Source organism: Oncorhynchus mykiss, chromosome 22 (assembly GCF_057628025.1).
Source record: "Oncorhynchus mykiss isolate SJ-2025 chromosome 22, ASM5762802v1, whole genome shotgun sequence".
NCBI classification, from domain to species: Eukaryota; Metazoa; Chordata; class Actinopteri; order Salmoniformes; family Salmonidae; genus Oncorhynchus; species Oncorhynchus mykiss.
Window position 1 is genome coordinate 50,229,212 of NC_143043.1, and position 21,563 is coordinate 50,250,774.

The following is a 21,563-nucleotide window of genomic DNA, read 5'->3' on the forward strand; positions in this document are numbered from 1 at the left end:
CCATACACCTCCTCCTCCCCTGTCACCATACACCACCTCCTCCTCCCCTGTCACCATACACCACCACCTCCTCCTCTGTCATCATACACCACCACCTCCTCCCCTGTCACCATACACCACCTCCTCCTCCCCTGTCACCATACACCACCTCCCCCTCCCCTGTCACCATACACCTCCTCCTCCTCCCCTGTCACCATACACCACCTCCTCTCACCATACACCACCTACTCCTCCCCTGTCACCATACACCACCTCCTCTCACCATACACCACCTCATCCTCCCCTGTCACCATACACCACCTCCTCCTCCCCTGTCACCATACACCTCCTCCTCCCCTGTCACCATACACCACCTCCTCCTCTCCTGTCACCATACACCACCTCCTCCTCCCCTGTCACCATACACCACCTCCTCCCCTGTCACCATACACCACCACCTCCTCCCCTGTCACCATTCTCCACCTCCTCCTCCCCTGTCACCATACACCACCTCCTCCTCCCCTGTCACCATACACCACCTCCTCCTCCCCTGTCACCATACACCACCTCCTCCTCCCCTGTCACCATACACCACCTCATCCTCCCCTGTCACCATACACCTCCTCCTCCCCTGTCACCATACACCACCACCTCCTCCTCTGTCACCATACACCACCACCTCCTCCCCTGTCACCATACACCACCTCCTCCTCCCCTCTCACCATACACCACCTCCTCCTCCTCTGTCACCATACACCACCTCCTCCTCCCCTGTCACCATACACCACCTCCTCCTCCCCTGTCACCATACACCACCTCCTCCTCCCCTGTCACTATTGTGAATTGAATTGTTGGACATAATAGACTGTGGGTGCGTTCGTAAATTCACACTGGCCATCTACTCCAATTTCAGAGTGCAGAATAACTGATGAATTTACAAACGCTCAACACCCGTTGAATATGACTGCTGTCAGTAAACGCCACCGGAAAAAATGTAGTTACGTTACGTTGTTACCAGCAGCACAGTTACAGTCCCCAAACGCTCTAGATATCATGAAAACAGCCTAACCAGCTCTGCTAGGATAAGGGGGACACCTAGTCAGTTGTACAACTGAATGCATTCAACTGAAATGTGTCTTCCCCATTTAACCCAACCCCTCTGAATCAGAGAGGTGCATGGGGTATGCTTTAATCGACATCATCAGCGCCCAGGGAAAATTGGGGTTAACTGCCTCGTTCAGGGGCAGATTTTTTTTACCTTGTCAGCTCAGGGATTCGCCCCTGTAAATGGTCAGAGTGAGGTGTTCTCTGACTTGTGTTTGGAAGTAGCTGGAAAGCTAGCCAACTTTAGCCAGTTAGCTTGGGTGATTGACTGCCGTTGTGTGGTCAGAACGCTCGGATCAACCCTACTCCTCGGCCAGAGCGGCCAGAGCGTCCAGTGTGCGATCTGAACACATCGAGAGTGAAACACTCTGAATTTACGAACGCTGGGAGCGCGCTCTGAGCACACTCTGGCCCTCCAGAGTGAATTTACGAACACACCCTTTAAAAACACCAGGAAATCAGCTCCGTTATTTTCATTTAGTCTGTGGCCACACCACCTAAGCCCCATTTTGATCCAGAAAAAACCCTGCATATAAATGAATAGTGAGTCTAATTCAAGGGGAAAAGAGAGAGCTCAAGGATTGAGTCCACCAGCCAGCAGAAACCATTAATTAAAACACAACTTTTTTCTCTCTCTCTCTCGTATCTCTTCTCCTTCTGTCTAACCATGTCTCTCTCTCTCTCTCTCCCTCTGTCTTTGACTCTCTCGCTCTCCCTCTGTCTTTGTCTCTCTCGCTCTGTCTCTTTCTTTGTCTCTGTCTCTCGCTCTGTCTCTCTCTCTGTCTCTCTCTCTCTAAGATAGATTGAGTGAACCCCTCCATGCCATGATGGTATTTAATGGGAACCAATGAACCGAGGATCTGGTCTTGCAGTAATACCTAGCAATACAAAAACAATACACACAAATCTTAAAAGTAAAATAATTAACACAAGACATATATCTATTCTAGGACATTCCTTGGTGTGCGTTGTATGATGTGTAACTATTTGCCATTTTAAAGTGTTTTTCATGGTTGCAAAGTCAAGGGACATGTCATGGATCACTGTCTAACACAGCCTGGGTACCAGCCTGTTTGTGCTATCAGATCTGGTACCAGCCTGTTTGTGCTATCAGATCTGGTACCAGGCTGTTTGTGCTATCAGATCTGGTACCAGGCTGTTTGTGCTATCAGATCTGGTACCAGGCTGTTTGTGCTATCTGATCTGGTACCAGGCTGTTTGTGCTATCAGATCTGGTACCAGGCTGTTTGTGCTATCAGATCTTGGACCAGGCAGTCTACCTCATGACATTTGTCAGTGCGATTCAAGAACGCCTCATGAAGTAGACTGCCCGGTACAAGATCTGTTTATGCTCTTGCCAACTCCAATGACAAACAGGTTTGGCATGACAATGACTGAGTTGGCAAGATAGCACAAACAGGCTGGTACTCAGGCCGTATTAGACAGTGATCCATGACAAGTTTTGTGACCCTCTTCCCTGTGTGATTCCTCAGGGACACAACATCTTCTCCAAGCTGTCATCCAGAGAATATAGTTTCCTTATGCAGCTGTTGAAACAGTCCATCCTGGCCACAGACCTCATGCTCTACTTTTTGTATGTACTTTATTGTAAACACCAGATGGGATTTGATATAGACATATTTGAGGATATAGTCTCATACAACTCACTTCAAAAGCCTAGTGCAATCGTTTTAGTTGTTTTGCCCATATATATGATAACTGGCTTCATCTTTTTGACATACAAACTTGATGTACAAGTAAAGAATCTGTATTCTCATCACAGCTCTTGGTGAGCTAACAAATATTGTAGTCTGTACTGCCCCCTTGTGGATTTTTATATCACTTACGCCCCATTGAACAAAATGGACTAGAATCTATGCAGTCTCTCTTTTAGGAACAGGAACATGTTTTTTTTGCGCGCGAGTCGACTGGAATGTGAAAGGCCACAGAGACGTGTATAGCCAGACAACTGGATGTTTTAGCTGAGATCATGACTGTCTGCCTGAACTCTCCCAGGTCCATGCTGATGACAGCGTGTAAAATATGGGAAATATCACACAAGGTAAGACGGATATGTTTTTTTAAATTTCTTTTTGACCCGGACAAGTTTATATTAGGCTATTGTGAATACTCTCAGGCCTGTCATTTCACTGTATTCATGTAAAAAAAAATCTTTATTCTGTCTTGCTAATAATAGTTATTCTGATGTCCGTCTGCTAGGTGGCAGAGCTGGTCACCAGTGAGTTCTTTAAGCAGGGCGACAGCGTAATTCAGCTTCACCAGGAATTTAGTTTAAGAAATATGTTTAAAAATAAATAGATTAAGAAAAACAAGTGTTTTTATTTGACTTTCTTTCATTTTAATTGTATTTTTATTTTTTCAAATGTACTATTATATTTTTTAACTTTTTATTTGTATTTTTTTAAGCCTGTCTGTGAATGTGGAATATGTTTTTTTGGTTGATTGAAAAACAAGAAAACTTAATAAAACTTTAAATTGAAAAAAATATAAAAATAAATATGTTTCCCAGATTATTCCCACAAATAAAAAACAGAGATGTGAGGGCATAGGGCATATTCCCCTCAGAAATGTCTGGGAACTTGCAGGTGACTTGGTGGAAGAGTGGGGTAACATCTCACAGCAAGAACTGGCAATTCTGGTACAGTCCATGAGGAGGAGATGCACTGCAGTACTTAATGCAGCTGGTGGCCACACCAGATACTGACTGTTACTTTTGATTTTGACCCCCCCTTTGTTCAGGGACACATTATTCCATTTCTGTTAGTCACATGTCTGTGGAACTTGTTCAGTTCATGTCTCAGTTGTTTAATCTTATATTCATACAAATATTTACACGTAAAATTTGCTTCAAATAAATGCAGTTGACAGTGCGAGGACATTTCTATATTTTGCCGAGTTAGTTACATTATAATTAATTCTATATGTCATGTTACATTATAACTCTTACTATGTCGTGTTACATTAGAACTCTTACTATCTTGTGTTACATTAGAACTCTTACTATGTCATGTTGCATTAGAAGTCTTACTATGTTGTGTTACATCAGAACTCTTACTATGTCGTGTTACATTAGAAGTCTTACTATGTCATGTTACATTAGAAGTCTTACTATGTCATGTTACATTAGAAGTCTTACTATGTCATGTTACATTAGAAGTCTTACTATGTCATGTTACATTAGAAGTCTTACTATGTTGTGTTACATTAGAAGTCTTACTATGTTGTGTTACATCAGAACTCTTACTATGTCATGTTACATTAGAAGTCTTACTATGTCATGTTGCATTAGAAGTCTTACTATGTTGTGTTACATCAGAACTCTTACTATGTCATGTTGCATTAGAAGTCTTACTATGTCATGTTACATTAGAAGTCTTACTACGTCCTGTTACATTAGAAGTCTTACTACGTCATGTTACATTAGAAGTCTTACTACGTCATGTTACATTAGAAGTCTTACTATGTCATGTTACATTAGAAGTCTTACTATGTCATGTTGCATTAGAACTCTTACTATGTCATGTTACATTAGAACTCTTACTGACCCGGAAGGGTTGTTTAATACGCCACATGATTGAAATAGGGATCAATCACACAGAAATGTGCCTTTACAAAATAGTTCTGATCATTTCACATTTGATGAATGATTTCAACGACGTGCTTGTTATCAGTCTGTTAGATCACCACTGCAATGTAAATGTTATACTACTGTGCATGTTGATTGAACAGAGAATGGTTATGTTCAACTGCTGATGCTATTTCAGCTGAGGAAAAAAGTGGATCGGGAATGTCCCACAAAGTGTAACGGCAGCTCTTTCCTCGCTTGTGCACCTCAGAATACCATGTCATACACTACAAAAACGACTCTTCCAGAGCCACAGATTGACGATTCAGAAAAACTACAAACTTACAATTGTCCCTTTGCTGATGAATTGAAGGGAAACTGAACACAGTTGGTTCCCTGTAGAACAGAAAGGACCATGGTGTAGCTGCATTAGCCTAAATAAAAGTTACAATTGGAAGCTATGAATTGTGTTGTAGATTTGTTCATTGGAATAAAAAATAATAATAATAAAAATTGCTGTGTGCATTGTGTGGTATGGATCTTTGACTACAGTATTGAAATCAACCAATTGCTATGGATGTAGCAACAAACAACAACTTGAACCAAGAAATACCTCGAATTTTAAACTTTACGCATATTACTTCACCTGTACGTGACGGACAAGCAGAGACACTTTCTATCAACTGCATTTCTAGTCAACCGTTATCTGAAAAAACTGTTTGTTTCATTTCAATGTATTTATTGCACAAACATCATTGATAAAATGTACTTAAAATGTTAACTTAAGAATAATTTTTAAAAAAGTTAAAAAAAAAAAAATTACATGCATAACATTCAGATTTCAAGCTCTCATTAAGTTCTCTTACGGGAACCATCACAGGAAGTAAAATCATGAAACTGATTAGATAAACGCTGCCTCCGGCTCCACCATTTCCTTTCACAACATTTTCATTGAAGGTGGAGAGGTGAGATACTTGGACAGGAAGGTGACAATGCATTGTGGGAAAGCTGCGACGCCGAGAACAGGAGGAACGCAGTAGTGACAGGAAAACGGTAGCAGTACATTTCATGTATCTTACTCTAGCACCGTACAGTACAATCCCATGTCTGAGTTTAGGATTGGGCACAACATCGACACATGCCTCGCAAAGAGGCCAAACTGATAAGCATAATCATCTGTAAATTGTGACGAAGGTACAATTATCTTTCACTCAAATGTATCGTTTCCAACATTACCACAACGCTGGGACGCTCACCAGGGAACAGACAATTCAGTCGGATGTATTTCGTTGTCTAAATACAACCTCTAACTACAAGCAACTGTTTTAAGTAGTGACAAAATATTGTAATTGAATTTAAAGAAAGTTTCTTTGACATGAACACGTAACATTTAAAGTAACATATATGAACACATCTTTTGATATTTGTACATTTGCATATCTGGAAAGAAAAACATGTTTCATCAGGATATAGGTTAATATATTAACGGTATGAATGTCCCATACATTTAACTATACGGCATGTACAGACCTACACATCCAGGATGTTTGCATGGTCTATATAAAGTAGTGAAAGGGCTGTGCTGAAAGTCTTTTTGGTACAAACATGGGTATTGGGATTCAGTCGTCTGTAACACGTTCACACTAAAAGCACGTATGTCTCCGTCCACAAACTGAACTCTGTATGACAGGCAAAAACCATGCAAGGTCAAATCTAAAAAATTAACTTTTACATTTATTTTTTTTAAATGAAAAAAATAAGTTGATATGCATCATATCCTAGTTTCTTCATAAACAGTTTAACGTTTGGGTTTGAGGGATATTTTAACCCCGAGGTACATTTTCAGAAGAGGCACGACTTCCAACGTAACATAAATCCTCCTAAGTAGGTAAAACAAAACACACATCTCTCGGTAATCATTAATAGTACAAGTAATACAGGGCTTGAGTGGAGGAGCAAAGACCAACTGGAAACAGGAAATCTAGAATGAAGGACACGCACATAAGGGAACATACAGGACGCCATAAACAAACCAGTCAAGCTTCCAGTATATATTATATATATGTGTGTGTGTGTGTGTTGTAGGAAAGGGTGACAGACATCTTCAGAAAGAGCTTTAGAAAAAACATTAATCTAGAACTCCCTGCTAAAGTACTGCCAAGACACAGGTAAAATAAACATCTACCAAAAAAACATCTAGTTAATGAAATTGGCAAGAATTATAGGAAACAATTATATGAAAAATGCCATTCTTACGGCGTGGTTGTATACACGTGACTGAAATGATCAACAGTACACATTTACAGTATGATATGGCTTCATTCACCAGATAATCCTGGCCGAGGACATTACTGAGGATCTGATGCAATGAGCGTCTAAATGAATCAGACCATTATTTTTACAGCATTTATTTTACCTTTATTTTACTAGGCAAGTCAGTTAAGAACAAATTCTTATTTTCAATGACGGCCTAGGAACAGTGGGTTCAGGTGCAGCTCGGGGATTCGAACTTGCAACCTTTTGGTTACTAGTCCAACGCTCTAACCACTACCCTGCCGCCCCAGCATGTTAAGTGCAGTAATGTAATGCAAGGCAAGTCATCCGACTGATGTTGACTGCACAACGAAGTCACCCCGAAGGTGAAAGACATTGATACTGCTCGTCATATTTAGTAACCCATTATTCCAAGAGGTTGTTATAAAAAAATGTCATGTAAATAAATTAGAGGAGGTTTCGGTTGCCGAAAATGTTTTCCGGGTCCACATATTCCTTAACGGACTTGAGCATCCCGACGCCCACGTTAGAGATGCTGTCCTTCATCCACTCCTTACGAAGTTTCCCAACTGGAGAGAGGGAAGAAAAAAACAAAACACCAAGGAGGTGAAATCAGCACGCCCGATTGCCCAGGTGGCTGCTGGGAGACAATCAATCTTGTTAGAGTGAGTGAATAAACAGAGGGTGATAAATGCCTGTATTCAGAGAGGAGAAATATTTTGCATGGCATGATTTATGGAGCCCAACAGCCTATCAAACTCATTAGGCTCTGTGTGTTCCCCGGCTGGCTCTGCCTTTCCCTCATGTTCACTAAGCCCATTCTCCTCCCACAGACGTCACCATGCTGTGTGGGTGTGTTGTTCTCCTCAGGCTGAATAAAACAGCCCTAAAAGTCAGCTGCCCCCCCCCCCCCCCGGTACCTTGCAGGGTGCCCAGCAAGGTACCAAGACCAGCGCTCTGCTTTACCAGCTGTCCAAACAGACACATTCCAGAGCCCCAAGTCCTGCCAGGACCTATGCAGGGAGTCTGGAGCCTCTTGGAGAGGGACAGGTTGTCACTGGTCCCTAAGAGGGACACCGTCAACACCAAGAACCCAACACTGACCACAGGATGTCTGGAGGCCAAGAGTTTATGACTTACAAATGCTGCATTGAAAATGTTCAATCCACTGTCAGTTATAGAATGGCAATAGACTCCTGCATCGTGAATAAAAGGTCACAGCAACCTCACTCCTTTCGTCAGATAACACACAATTCATTTAGTAAGTAAATAACGAGCAAACACAATGTTGATGAAACAAGATTCAATCTGAAAGCAAAACATTGGATCCTTGAAGAGTAGGAAGCTAGCAGTGTGTTGTTTGCTCAGTGTCTGGGTAAGGGTCAAGCGTGAGGCCACGCAGTTTTTAAGAACAGCACACTATTCTAGAAAACAGCCCTGAGAACGGAATGAAATTGAACAGGAGCCATGAACACATACTTTGGTAGTACACAGAGCATACAGTTCCTTCAGAAACTATTTGTACCCCTTATTCCACATTTTGTTGTGTAACAGCTTGAATTCAAAATGGAGTCCAATCGTCCGTCCGTCCGCCCCCCCACCCACCCACCCACCCACCCACCCACCCACACATAATACCCTGTCAAGTTGGTTGTTGGTTGGTCATTACTAGACAGCCATTTTCACGTCTTGCCATAGATTTTCAAAGCGATTTAAGTCAAAACTAACTGCCAATCAGGAACATTCACTGTCGTCTTGGTAACCATCTCCAGTGTAGAGTTCACCTTAGCTCTATTCTGTTTCATCCAACAACATAAAACGTGTCAGCCAATGACAAGCATAGCAGTAACTTAATGCAGCCACCGCCATGCTTGAGAATATGATAGTTTCCAGAGTGGCGCAGTGGTCTATAAGGCACTGCATCGCAGTTGCTAGCTGTGCCACTAGAGATCCTGGTTCGAGTTCAGGCTCTGTCGCAGCCCGGCCGCTACCGGGAGACCCATGGGGCGGCTCACAATTAGCCCAGCGTCGTCCGGGTTAGGAGAGGGTTTGGCCCAGCGTCGTCCGGGTTAGGAGAGGGGTTGGCCCAGCGTCGTCCGGGTTACGAGAGGGTTTGGCCCAGCGTCGTCCGGGTTACGAGAGGGTTTGGCCCAGCGTCGTCCGGGTTACGAGAGGGTTTGGCCCAGCGTCGTCCGGGTTACGAGAGGGTTTGGCCCAGCGTCGTCCGGGTTACGAGAGGGTTTGGCCCAGCGTCGTCCGGGTTACGAGAGGGTTTGGCCCAGCGTCGTCCGGGTTACGAGAGGGTTTGGCCCAGCGTCGTCCGGGTTACGAGAGGGTTTGGCCCAGCGTCGTCCGGGTTACGAGAGGGTTTGGCCCAGCGTCGTCCGGGTTAAGAGAGGGTTTGGCCCAGCGTCGACCGGGTTAGGAGAGGGGTTGGCCCAGCGTCGTCCGGGTTAGGAGAGGGGTTGACCCAGCGTCGTCCGGGTTAGGAGAGGGGTTGACCCAGCGTCGTCCGGGTTAGGAGAGGGGTTGGCCCAGCGTCGTCCGGGTTAGGAGAGGGGTTGGCCCAGCGTCGTCCGGGTTAGGAGAGGGGTTGGCCCAGCGTGGTCCGGGTTAGGTCGTCCGGGTTAGGAGAGGGGTTGGCCCAGCGTCGTCCGGGTTAGGAGAGGGTTTGGCCCAGCGTCGTCCGGGTTAGGAGAGGGTTTAGCCCAGCGTCGTCCGGGTTAGGAGAGGGTTTGGCCCAGCGTCGTCCGGGTTAGGAGAGGGTTTGGCCCAGCGTCGTCCGGGTTAGGAGAGGGTTTGGCCCAGCGTCGTCCGGGTTAGGAGAGGGGTTGGCCCAGCGTCGTCCGGGTTAGGAGAGGGTTTGGCCCAGCGTCGTCCGGGTTAGGAGAGGGTTTGGCCCAGCGTCGTCCGGGTTAGGAGAGGGTTTGGCCCAGCGTCATCCGGGTTAGGAGAGGGTTTGGCCCAGCGTCGTCCGGGTTAGGAGAGGGTTTGGCCCAGCGTCGTCCGGGTTAGGAGAGGGGTTGGCCCAGCGTCGTCCGGGTTAGGAGAGGGTTTGGCCCAGCGTCGTCCGGGTTAGGAGAGGGTTTGGCCCAGCGTCGTCCGGGTTAGGAGAGGGGTTGGCCCAGCGTCGTCCGGGTTAGGAGAGGGTTTGGCCCAGCGTCGTCCGGGTTAGGAGAGGTGTTGGCCCAGCGTCGTCCGGGTTAGGAGAGGGGTTGGCCCAGCGTCGTCCGGGTTACGAGAGGGTTTGGCCCAGCGTCGTCCGGGTTACGAGAGGGTTTGGCCCAGCGTCGTCCGGGTTACGAGAGGGTTTGGCCCAGCGTCGTCCGGGTTACGAGAGGGTTTGGCCCAGCGTCGTCCGGGTTACGAGAGGGTTTGGCCCAGCGTCGTCCGGGTTACGAGAGGGTTTGGCCCAGCGTCGTCCGGGTTACGAGAGGGTTTGGCCCAGCGTCGTCCGGGTTAAGAGAGGGTTTGGCCCAGCGTCGACCGGGTTAGGAGAGGGGTTGGCCCAGCGTCGTCCGGGTTAGGAGAGGGGTTGACCCAGCGTCGTCCGGGTTAGGAGAGGGGTTGGCCCAGCGTCGTCCGGGTTAGGAGAGGGGTTGGCCCAGCGTCGTCCGGGTTAGGAGAGGGGTTGGCCCAGCGTGGTCCGGGTTAGGTCGTCCGGGTTAGGAGAGGGGTTGGCCCAGCGTCGTCCGGGTTAGGAGAGGGTTTGGCCCAGCGTCGTCCGGGTTAGGAGAGGGTTTAGCCCAGCGTCGTCCGGGTTAGGAGAGGGTTTGGCCCAGCGTCGTCCGGGTTAGGAGAGGGTTTGGCCCAGCGTCGTCCGGGTTAGGAGAGGGTTTGGCCCAGCGTCGTCCGGGTTAGGAGAGGGGTTGGCCCAGCGTCGTCCGGGTTAGGAGAGGGTTTGGCCCAGCGTCGTCCGGGTTAGGAGAGGGTTTGGCCCAGCGTCGTCCGGGTTAGGAGAGGGTTTGGCCCAGCGTCGTCCGGGTTAGGAGAGGGTTTGGCCCAGCGTCGTCCGGGTTAGGAGAGGGTTTGGCCCAGCGTCGTCCGGGTTAGGAGAGGGGTTGGCCCAGCGTCGTCCGGGTTAGGAGAGGGTTTGGCCCAGCGTCGTCCGGGTTAGGAGAGGGTTTGGCCCAGCGTCGTCCGGGTTAGGAGAGGGGTTGGCCCAGCGTCGTCCGGGTTAGGAGAGGGTTTGGCCCAGCGTTTTCCGGGTTAGGAGAGGTGTTGGCCCAGCGTCGTCCGGGTTAGGAGAGGGGTTGGCCCAGCGTCGTCCGGGTTAGGAGAGGGGTTGGCCCAGCGTCGTCCGGGTTAGGAGAGGGGTTGGCCCAGCGTCGTCCGGGTTAGGAGAGGGGTTGGCCCAGCGTCGTCCGGGTTAGGAGAGGGGTTGGCCCAGCGTCGTCCGGGTTAGGAGAGGGGTTGGCCCAGCGTCGTCCGGGTTAGGAGAGGGTTTGGCCCAGCGTCGTCCGGGTTAGGAGAGGGTTTGGCCCAGCGTCGTCCGGGTTAGGAGAGGGTTTGGCCCAGCGTCGTCCGGGTTAGGAGAGGGGTTGGCCCAGCGTCGTCCGGGTTAGGAGAGGGGTTGGCCCAGCGTCGTCCGGGTTAGGAGAGGGGTTGGCCCAGCGTCGTCCGGGTTAGGAGAGGGGTTGGCCCAGCGTCGTCCGGGTTAGGAGAGGGGTTGGCCCAGCGTCGTCCGGGTTAGGAGAGGGGTTGGCCCAGCGTCGTCCGGGTTAGGAGAGGGTTTGGCCCAGCGTCGTCCGGGTTAGGAGAGGGTTTGGCCCAGCGTCGTCCGGGTTAGGAGAGGGGTTGGCCCAGCGTCGTCCGGGTTAGGAGAGGGGTTGGCCCAGCGTCGTCCGGGTTAGGAGAGGGGTTGGCCCAGCGTCGTCCGGGTTAGGAGAGGGGTTGGCCCAGCGTCGTCCGGGTTAGGAGAGGGGTTGGCCCAGCGTCGTCCGGGTCAGGAGAGGGGTTGGCCCAGCGTCGTCCGGGTCAGGAGAGGGGTTGGCCCAGCGTCGTCCGGGTTAGGAGAGGGGTTGGCCCAGCGTCGTCCGGGTTAGGAGAGGGGTTGGCCCAGCGTCGTCCGGGTTAGGAGAGGGGTTGGCCCAGCGTCGTCCGGGTTAGGAGAGGGGTTGGCCCAGCGTCGTCCGGGTTAGGAGAGGGGTTGGCCCAGCGTCGTCCGGGTTAGGAGAGGGGTTGGCCCAGCGTCGTCCGGGTTAGGAGAGGGGTTGGCCCAGCGTCGTCCGGGTTAGGAGAGGGGTTGGCCCAGCGTCGTCCGGGTTAGGAGAGGGGTTGGCCCAGCGTCGTCCGGGTTAGGAGAGGGGTTGGCCCAGCGTCGTCCGGGTTAGGAGAGGGGTTGGCCCAGCGTCGTCCGGGTTAGGAGAGGGGTTGGCCCAGCGTCGTCCGGGTTAGGAGAGGGGTTGGCCCAGCGTCGTCCGGGTTAGGAGAGGGGTTGGCCCAGCGTCGTCCGGGTTAGGAGAGGGGTTGGCCCAGCGTCGTCCGGGTTAGGAGAGGGGTTGGCCCAGCGTCGTCCGGGTTAGGAGAGGGGTTGGCCCAGCGTCGTCCGGGTTAGGAGAGGGGTTGGCCCAGCGTCGTCCGGGTTAGGAGAGGGGTTGGCCCAGCGTCGTCCGGGTTAGGAGAGGGGTTGGCCCAGCGTCGTCCGGGTTAGGAGAGGGTTTGGCCCAGCGTCGTCCGGGTTAGGGAGGGTTTGACCCAGCGTCGTCCGGGTTAGGGAGGGTTGATGTGTTTGATGTGTTTGTCCCAAACAAAAAATGAATTTCTTTGCCACATTTTTTGCAGTTTAACTTATTGCCTTATTGCAAACAGGAAGCACATTTTGGAATACTTTTATTCTGTACAGGATTATATTTTTTCACTCCGCCAATCAGGTTAGTATTGTGGAGTAATTACAATGTTGTTGATCCATCCTCAGAGTTTTTAATGGCTATGATAGGAGAACTAACTGTTTTAAAGTCACAATTGGCTTCATGGTGAAATCCCTGAGCAGTTTCCTTCCTCCCCGGCACCTGAGGAAGATGGAAGGAAGGAAGGACACCTGTTACTTTGTAGTGACTGGGTGTATTGATAAACCATCCAAAAGTGTCATTAATAACTTCACAACGCTCAAAGAGATATTCCTTGTTTGCTTTTTTTTTTAGCTATACCTTTGAGCATGGTGAAGTTATTAATTACACTTTGGATGGTGTATCAATACACCCAGTCACTACAAATATTCCGGCATCTACGTCAGGAAGGAAGCCTGTAAGGTAGGAAACCGCTCAGGGATTTCACAATGACTCCAATGGTGACATTAAAACAGTTATTTTAATGGCTGTGATGAGAGAAAAGAGGAGGATGGATCAACAACATTGTAGTTACTCCACAATACTAACCTAAATGACAGAGTGAAACACTCCAAAACAGGCCCCGAATTAAAACTGCAAAAAAATGTGGCAAAGAAATGTACTTTATGTCCTGAATACAAAGCTTAATGTTTGGGGCAAATCCAACACAACACATCACGGAGTTCCACTCATCATATTTCAAAGAATGGTGTTGGCTGCAGTTTATGGGTATGTATGCTTGTCATCGGCAAGGACTAGGGAGTTTTTCAGGATAAAAATAAAACGGAATAGAGCTAAGCACAGGCAAAATCCTAGAGGAAAACCTGGTTCAGTCTGCTTTCCAACAGACACTGGGAGACAAATTAACCTTTCAGCAGGACAATAACCTAAAACACAAGGCCAAATACACTGGAGTTGCTTAACAAAAGGACAAATGTAATGTTCCTGAGTGACCTAGTTAGAGTTTTGACTTAAATATCTATGGCAAGACTGGAAAATGGCTGTCTAGCAATAACCAACAACCAATTTGACAAGAGGTTGAACAATATAAAAAATAATGTGTAAATATTGGTGTACAAAGCTTTTAGAGACTTACCCAGAAAGACTCACAGCTGTAATCGCTGCCAAAGGTGATTCTAACGTGTATTGAATCAGGGGGTGGAATACCATCTCTGCACACCCTGACCTCGTGTAAACACTGGTTAGAATAATGTATATTTCCTGTGGTGGCCCCTCCCACCTTTCCTTCCCAGACTACATCGGTTTTCTTTGCTTACACACCCCAGTGAGACGAGCTCCATTTGTCATGTGTTGATTGTGGGCAGACAAACCGCCTGTCTGCGCCCAGATAGCAGGCTGTTATTAATCACAATTACAGAGCGGGCCTCGCACCCAGGAGCTGCATCAATTTCCCCTCCTCCCGGCTACACACCCTCCTACTCAGCCCTGGGTGGTTGGCTGGGTGGTGGCCCACTATTTGGAGGGCAGTAAATACTGGGTGATAACAGCAACATCATTTACCCTGGCCCACTGCCTTCTTATATTAGCAATCTGTTCATTTTTAACCTTCCCCACCTTCAGGAGAAATGGTGATTTAATATCGCAGCTGATTCACTGCGTGCTGTTTCTGACAGGCGTGATGAATAGCCTGAAGTGATGTATGAAAACAGACGAGGCGCATGGCAATATAGATGAGGCAGCCATTAGGGTTTGCCCTGATTGTCGCTTCACACTCCCTCCCCTGCTCACGTTTCATTTGACCCGTGTTGAGATGAACAAAGAGACATTTCTCTGTACTGTGGGAAACTTTGGAGGTGTGAAGGGAGCGATGAAAGATCTCCAAGCCAAAACAGGAGGTTTAGAAAAAGACTGGCTCACTTCTATACAGCAGCACAGAGCCTGACAGACTGCCTTCACAAGACTTTAAACCACTGCTGTGCCATCTAAGGGGATCTTTAAACCACTGCTGTGCCATCTAAGGGGATCTTTACACCACTGCTGTGCCATCTAAGGGGATCTTTAAACCACTGCTGTGCCATCTAAGGGGATCTTTAAACCACTGCTGTGCCATCTAAGGGGATCTTTAAACCACTGCTGTGCCATCTAAGGGGATCTTTAAACCACTGCTGTGCCATCTAAGGGGATCTTTAAACCACTGCTGTGCCATCTAAGGGGATCTTTAAACCACTGCTGTGCCATCTAAGGGGATCTTTAAACCACTACCTTGGCATCTAAGGGGATCTTTAAACCACTGCTGTGCCATCTAAGGGGATCTTTAAACCACTGCTGTGCCATCTAAGGGGATCTTTAAACCACTGCTGTGCCATCTAAGGGGATCTTTAAACCACTGCTGTGCCATCTAAGGGGATCTTTAAACCACTGCTGTGCCATCTAAGGGGATCTTTAAACCACTACCTTGGCATCTAAGGGGATCTTTAAACCACTGCTGTGCCATCTAAGGGGATCTTTAAACCACTGCTGTGCCATCTAAGGGGATCTTTAAACCACTGCTGTGCCATCTAAGGGGATCTTTAAACCACTGCTGTGCCATCTAAGGGGATCTTTAAACCACTGCTGTGCCATCTAAGGGGATCTTTAAACCACTGCTGTGCCATCTAAGGGGATCTTTAAACCACTGCTGTGCCATCTAAGGGGATCTTTAAACCACTGCTGTGCCGTCCATCTACATAAGTGAATAGGCAAGTCAATTTTATGAATTTGTAGGTTTTGATATGAAGATATTTGGAAAAGGATGAAATGGCTAGACATGGGGGCGTGGCTAGACATGGGGGCGTGGCTAGACATGGGGGCGTGGCTAGACACGGGGGCGTGGTTAGCCACGGGGGCGTGGTTAGCCACGGGGGCGTGGTTAGCCATGGGGGCGTGGTTAGCCATAGGGGCGTGGTTAGACATAGGGGCGTGGTTAGACATAGGGGCGTGGTTAGACATAGGGGCGTGGTTAGACATAGGGGCGTGGTTAGACATAGGGGCGTGGTTAGACATAGGGGCGTGGTTAGACAGGGATGTTCACTTGACTACCTCCATGGTGGTGCGAGAGGCTTCCTCCATTGGCTAGGATCTCCTCTCTGGCAGCATGCTGGGAAAGGACAATATCAATAAATACATCAATTAACACATTATGTAACTATGACGATCACCTTAAAACCATGGTTGTGTATGTTCCCTCCTGAGGGGGTAACGTTTCAGGTTAGATATAATGCATGTCTCTGAGCGGTTAGGCACTACAGACGTGGAGTGCTCCGTAGATTTACCTCCACTTGTTCGTATGTATGGACTGGATCCGCCAGTCCTCTGTAGTTGAAGGCAAAGTAGAAGTATATACATGCGCCAGAGTCATAGGTCTGAGTCACTCTGCAAGACAGGAGAAAAGGGTTTTAACGTCATGATATACGCAACAGAAAATGTAGGCTTGTTCACCTTGTGATTTGTTTTTGATGCTTTTCACTCATCCCTCTGTAATTTATCTCCACGAGTTTAAAAAAAAAGAGGGAAATGTTGAAATTGTTGAACCAAAATCTATTTTGTAACAATTAATGCAATTTTTTTTTTAAATCATTTGAATCAGAGGGCAGGCAGACTGAGCTGAGAGGCGGGGCTTTCCCTCTGAACCTAAATTCTCCCTCATGGTTTCTGAGAAGCGGAGGAGAGGTGCATTGGATCTGCCACCCTGAATAACGCCCCATTATCAGGACATTGAAACGGCCATCAGTACACTCCGATTGGATCCTCTGAGCTCCATTTACAAATGGTTCAACACTGGCTGTCCATGATTGACTTGAAGATGGTTCCTTTCACATGAATATGCAACAGGAAGCTATAATAAATTACTGTGACAATTTTTTTGCACCGTTCCAAAAGATGAAAACAAATTAAGGGGCTATTTGTTTCTTTTTCCAAGAAGTGCAGGACTAATGTGACAAAATTAATGTTTGATTTCCTTTTCATTAGCAAATCTATGGATATCATCCTTCTTAGTATCCTTCTTAGTAGTCATGTGTATTATTTACTATAGCTCTCTCTAACCAGGGTCAAAATGTCTGCATTGAACATGAAACTAGACCCTTATAATGCAACGCTGTGCCTCAGGGATGGAAACAGTGTACAAGTGATTTCCCTGTTTCTTTTCTGTGTCCCTTTTGTTGTAGGGAGAGCCGTTGTTCCAGTGACCTGGCCTATCACTCAGCGGGTGCGCCGGCTTCTAGAGGTTAAACGGATAAATCTATCTTGTTGACAAGACTGCAGACGGGAAATGAATGGCTGAAGCATAATCAGGTTGGGCCCTAATTTGTCCCCAGTGAGCAAGAAGCAGGAAATGTTGTGTGTTGCCAGGTCACACAGGAAGGTCCCAGGATTCCTCTCCTGTCTGGTCACACACTACAGGCTCATAGCAGAGAACACATCTTAGATGACAGTCATGGGATCAACCACAATGGTCCAATGCAGATTTTTTTTCAAACTACCTACAGTCCCCCGCACGACCTACAGTCCCCCGCACGACCTACAGTCCCCCGCACGACCTACAGTCCCCCGCACGACCTACAGTCCCCCGCACGACCTACAGTCCCCCGCACGACCTACAGTCCCCCGCACGACCTACAGTCCCCCGCACGACCTACAGTCCCCCGCACGACCTACAGTCCTCCGCACGACCTACAGTCCTCCGCACGACCTACAGTCCTTCGCACGACCCACAGTCCTCCGCACGACCCACAGTCCCCCGCACGACCTACAGTCCTCCGCACGACCCACAGTCCCCCGCACGACCTACAGTCCCCCGCACGACCTACAGTCCCCCGCACGACCTACAGTCCCCCGCACGACCTACAGTCCCCCGCACGACCTACAGTCCTTCGCACGACCCACAGTCCTCCGCACGACCCACAGTCCCCCGCACGACCTACAGTCCCCCGCACGACCCACAGTCCCCCGCACGACCTACAGTCCCCCGCACGACCTACAGTCCCCCGCACGACCTACAGTCCCCCGCACGACCTACAGTCCCCCGCACGACCTACAGTCCCCCGCACGACCTACAGTCCCCCGCACGACCTACAGTCCCCCGCACGACCTACAGTCCCCCACACGACCTACAGTCCTCCACACGACCTACAGTCCTTCGCACGACCCACAGTCGTTGAATCATCTAGCTGGAGATAGACATTACGTAGAGGTTATGCAGAGGTTGTTTAAGATGACCTCCACAATGCCAGCAAGTGTGTTTTAGCAAGGAACAGAGACAGGTGCTAAATGTACCTGCATGAGGTCAACGGTTGAAACTGGACTCCTCTTTCTTTACACTCTCTGATAATTCTCTCCTTGACATTCTGGCAAAGGTCCAATACCCTGAAGACAAGACAACAAAGGAAACATATCATGAAGATAATACCCTGAAGACAAGACAACACAGGAAACATATCATGAAGATAATACCCTGAAGACAAGACAACACAGGAAACATATCATGAAGATAATACCCTGAAGACAACACAGGAAACATATCATGAAGATAATACCCTGAAGACAAGACAACAAAGGAAACATATCATGAAGATAATACCCTGAAGACAAGACAACACAGGAAACATATCATGAAGATAATACCCTGAAGACAACACAGGAAACATATCATGAAGATAATACCCTGAAGACAAGACAACAAAGGAAACATATCATGAAGATAATACCCTGAAGACAAGACAACAAAGGAAACATATCATGAAGATAATACCCTGAAGACAAGACAACAAAGGAAACATATCATGAAGATAATACCCTGAAGACAACACAGGAAACATATCATGAAGATAATACCCTGAAGACAAGACAACACAGGAAAATTATCATGAAGATAATACCCTGAAGACAACACAGGAAACATATCATGAAGATAATACCCTGAAGACAACACAGGAAACATATCATGAAGACGTGATGAAAGCCATGTCTGCTTCACACACGACACCCTGTTCCCTACAGAGTCCTATAGGCCCTAGTCAAACGTAGGGCACTAAATAGGGAATAGGCTGCGCAACACCATGATTTAACACAGTATAACAGGAGACGCTGAGCTGTCTGAGTTTGAGAAAAGGTGACCTCTGGCCATGAACAGTGGAGTACATTGACAGACAAGTGGAGACTGCAGCAGTGATAGGTAGACTGCATTATGGAGACTGCAGCAGTGCTAGGTAGACTGCATTATGGAGACTGCAGCAGTGCTAGGTAGACTGCATTATGGAGACTGCAGCAGTGCTAGGTAGACTGCATTATGGAGACTGCAGCAGTGCTAGGTAGACTGCATTATGGAGACTGCAGCAGTGCTAGGTAGACTGCATTATGGAGACTGCAGCAGTGCTAGGTAGCTGTGAGAGACTGTCTCACTCTCCTCTAGGCATGTGCAGCAGAGTGTGGAGGGATGGAGGAGGAGGGGTAATGCTGGTCTGCACGCCTGATCCCTGGCTCCCCCCTCAGGCAGTCTACACAGTGGAACACTGAGCATGCCTGTGTTGGTGTCTGAGTGTGGAAGAGAGGGGGGGGGTGGGGGCGTCCTCATGTGTGGGACGAGCTGTGGTTTTCTAACGGGAAGGGTTTTACACCAAATTAATAGGCTGACCCAATAATGTTGGAGATTCCTGTTCCTACTGGCTGTGTCACTCCATCCCTCTCTCCTCCAGCAGTGTCAGGCAGTCTTCCTTCCCACACACACAACCAGTTAATGGAGGGAGAAAGCAGGTGTGTGTGTGTGTGTGTGTGTGTGTGTGTGTGTGTGAGTGTGAGAGAGAGAGAGAGAGAGAGCTGAGCTCTTCAAAATGACTGTGAGAGAAGAGAGTGATGTAGAAGTGTCACACCATCAGAGATACTTGTTCATTTACAAAAAAAGGTTCAACTTTACCTGTCCCAAGGCACCGATGTCTCAAAGGATTCTGCGACCACACAGTAGTCCATCCCCAAGTCCTGTTGATAAAAGACAACAACAAATAAACAAACAAGTATTTCTGCACTATTTGGATTATTATTATTATTATTTTTTAAAGGGGACAATATGTGAAAAAAATAAAAGTAACTAAATAGTGATTCACAAAAAACATTTTTAAAAATGTTTTTTTTTTTTAAACTGCGATTTTCACTGAGGCAATTACTCGTGCCATGATAGCGAGGACGACAACATGACATCCCTGACTAAAACGGAGAGGTCAGATATCTCAGAGGTCACATTCTGCACCCTTTTGTTTATTTCACCTTTTATTTTAACTAGGCAAGTCAATTAAGAACAAATTCTTATTTACAATGATGGCCTAACCCGGCTAAACCCTAACCCGGACGACGCTGGGACAATTGTGCGTCGCCCTATGGGACACCCAATCACGGCCAGATGTGATACAGTGTATGTGTTCCTTCTATCTCTGGACACTGGGAGAAGAGGGGAGAACACGTGGGAACAGAGGGGGAGAAGGAGGAGAGGGGAGAACACGTGGGGACAGAGGGGGAGAAGGAGGAGAGGGGAGAACACGTGGGAACAGAGGGGGAGAAGGAGAAGAGGGGAGAACACGTGGGAACAGAGGGGGAGAAGGAGGAGAGGGGAGAACACGTGGGAACAGAGGGGGAGAAGGAGAAGAGGGGAGAACACGTGGGAACAGAGGGGGAGAAGGAGGAGAGGGGAGATTGATTTACATAAGCATGTCACTACACTCGCAATAACATCTGCTAACCATGTGTATGTGTCCAATACAATTTGATTTGAGACGAGGGGAAAGAACAGAGGGGGAGATATGACCCACCCGGAGGTAAGCGATGACAAAGGTCAGTATGTAGCCTCTCTGCCCATTGTCCTCTCCAGCTGCCAGGCCCCTGGAAATAGATAACAGGGTTCATATTTAAAAACAGATTCCTCTCTGGCCCGGTCAACTCCCTCGGACCACAGATGCCGGTGGTGTCTGTCACTTCCCCAATGCACAGGTCAATGATTGGATCTCCGTACACGCCTACAAGTCACCCACACATCCATCACCAGCCACAGGTAATCAAATGTTTATCTAATACTAAAATCAGGAAGTGTTCATTAGGAAATCACTGTATTGATTTAGCTGTTCTTTTCCCCCTTGTTTCTTAAAAACAAACATAAATATCCCTTTCAAGACCCAGCCCATCTATCACAGGCGCTGGACAGGCGATGGTTGACTTGAAATAATGGAGAAAATAAATAAAATGCACCGCCTGGTAGTTGAGGCCTTATCAATGATTAAACTCATGAATTGTTTAGGGATATTGCCTGAAGGGCACTAAGCCTGTGACCTGAGGAACGGACTGGAAGCTGTGCACTGGGCCAGGAACTTACAAAATCCATAGCCTCACCAACAATAGAACGGAATTTGTCATTAGGTGGCGTTTTAATGAAAGGTTTGTTTATGATGACTAGGTCCCCTCTAAATACTACCACTGCACAATCCCCCTTTCCCTGATACGTGGAAATATTGGACTGTAAATTGTGCCTTCCTGTATTATAGTGATGCTAATCATGTTTATTCTACTGAGACATTTACTTTATGTTCTTATATTTGATTATTTATTATTGTTGTTGTTGCATTGTCGAGGAGGAACCTGAAGGAAGTATTTCATTGGACCGTGTACCCCACGTGTATCGCGTTGGACGGTGTATCCTGTTGGACGGTGTACCCCACGTGTATCCTGTTGGACGGTGTATCCTGTTGGACGGTGTACCCCACGTGTATCCTGTTGGACGGTGTACCCCACGTGTATCCTGTTGGACGGTGTAC

General features: G+C 48.0%; 1 protein-coding gene across 3 annotated transcripts in view; it reads right to left on the minus strand.

Moving 5' to 3' along the window:
- Positions 1 to 5,387: 5,387 nt before the first annotated feature.
- Positions 5,388 to 21,563, minus strand: part of LOC110501919 (alkyldihydroxyacetonephosphate synthase, peroxisomal) — a 45,566-nt gene continuing 29,390 nt past the window's right edge. For 2 of the 3 annotated variants that reach the window (XM_036959398.2, XM_036959399.2), the window contains 6 exons: positions 20,568 to 20,637; positions 19,682 to 19,743; positions 18,046 to 18,135; positions 16,044 to 16,143; positions 15,811 to 15,868; positions 5,388 to 7,512 (listed from right to left, as the gene is read on the minus strand). In XM_036959398.2, the coding sequence (XP_036815293.2) occupies positions 7,391 to 7,512; positions 15,811 to 15,868; positions 16,044 to 16,143; positions 18,046 to 18,135; positions 19,682 to 19,743; positions 20,568 to 20,637 (502 nt within the window). In that variant the 3' untranslated portion in view covers positions 5,388 to 7,390. The remainder of the gene's footprint in view (positions 7,513 to 15,810; positions 15,869 to 16,043; positions 16,144 to 18,045; positions 18,136 to 19,681; positions 19,744 to 20,567; positions 20,638 to 21,563) is intronic. The other variant, XM_036959400.2, reaches the window with a different exon arrangement.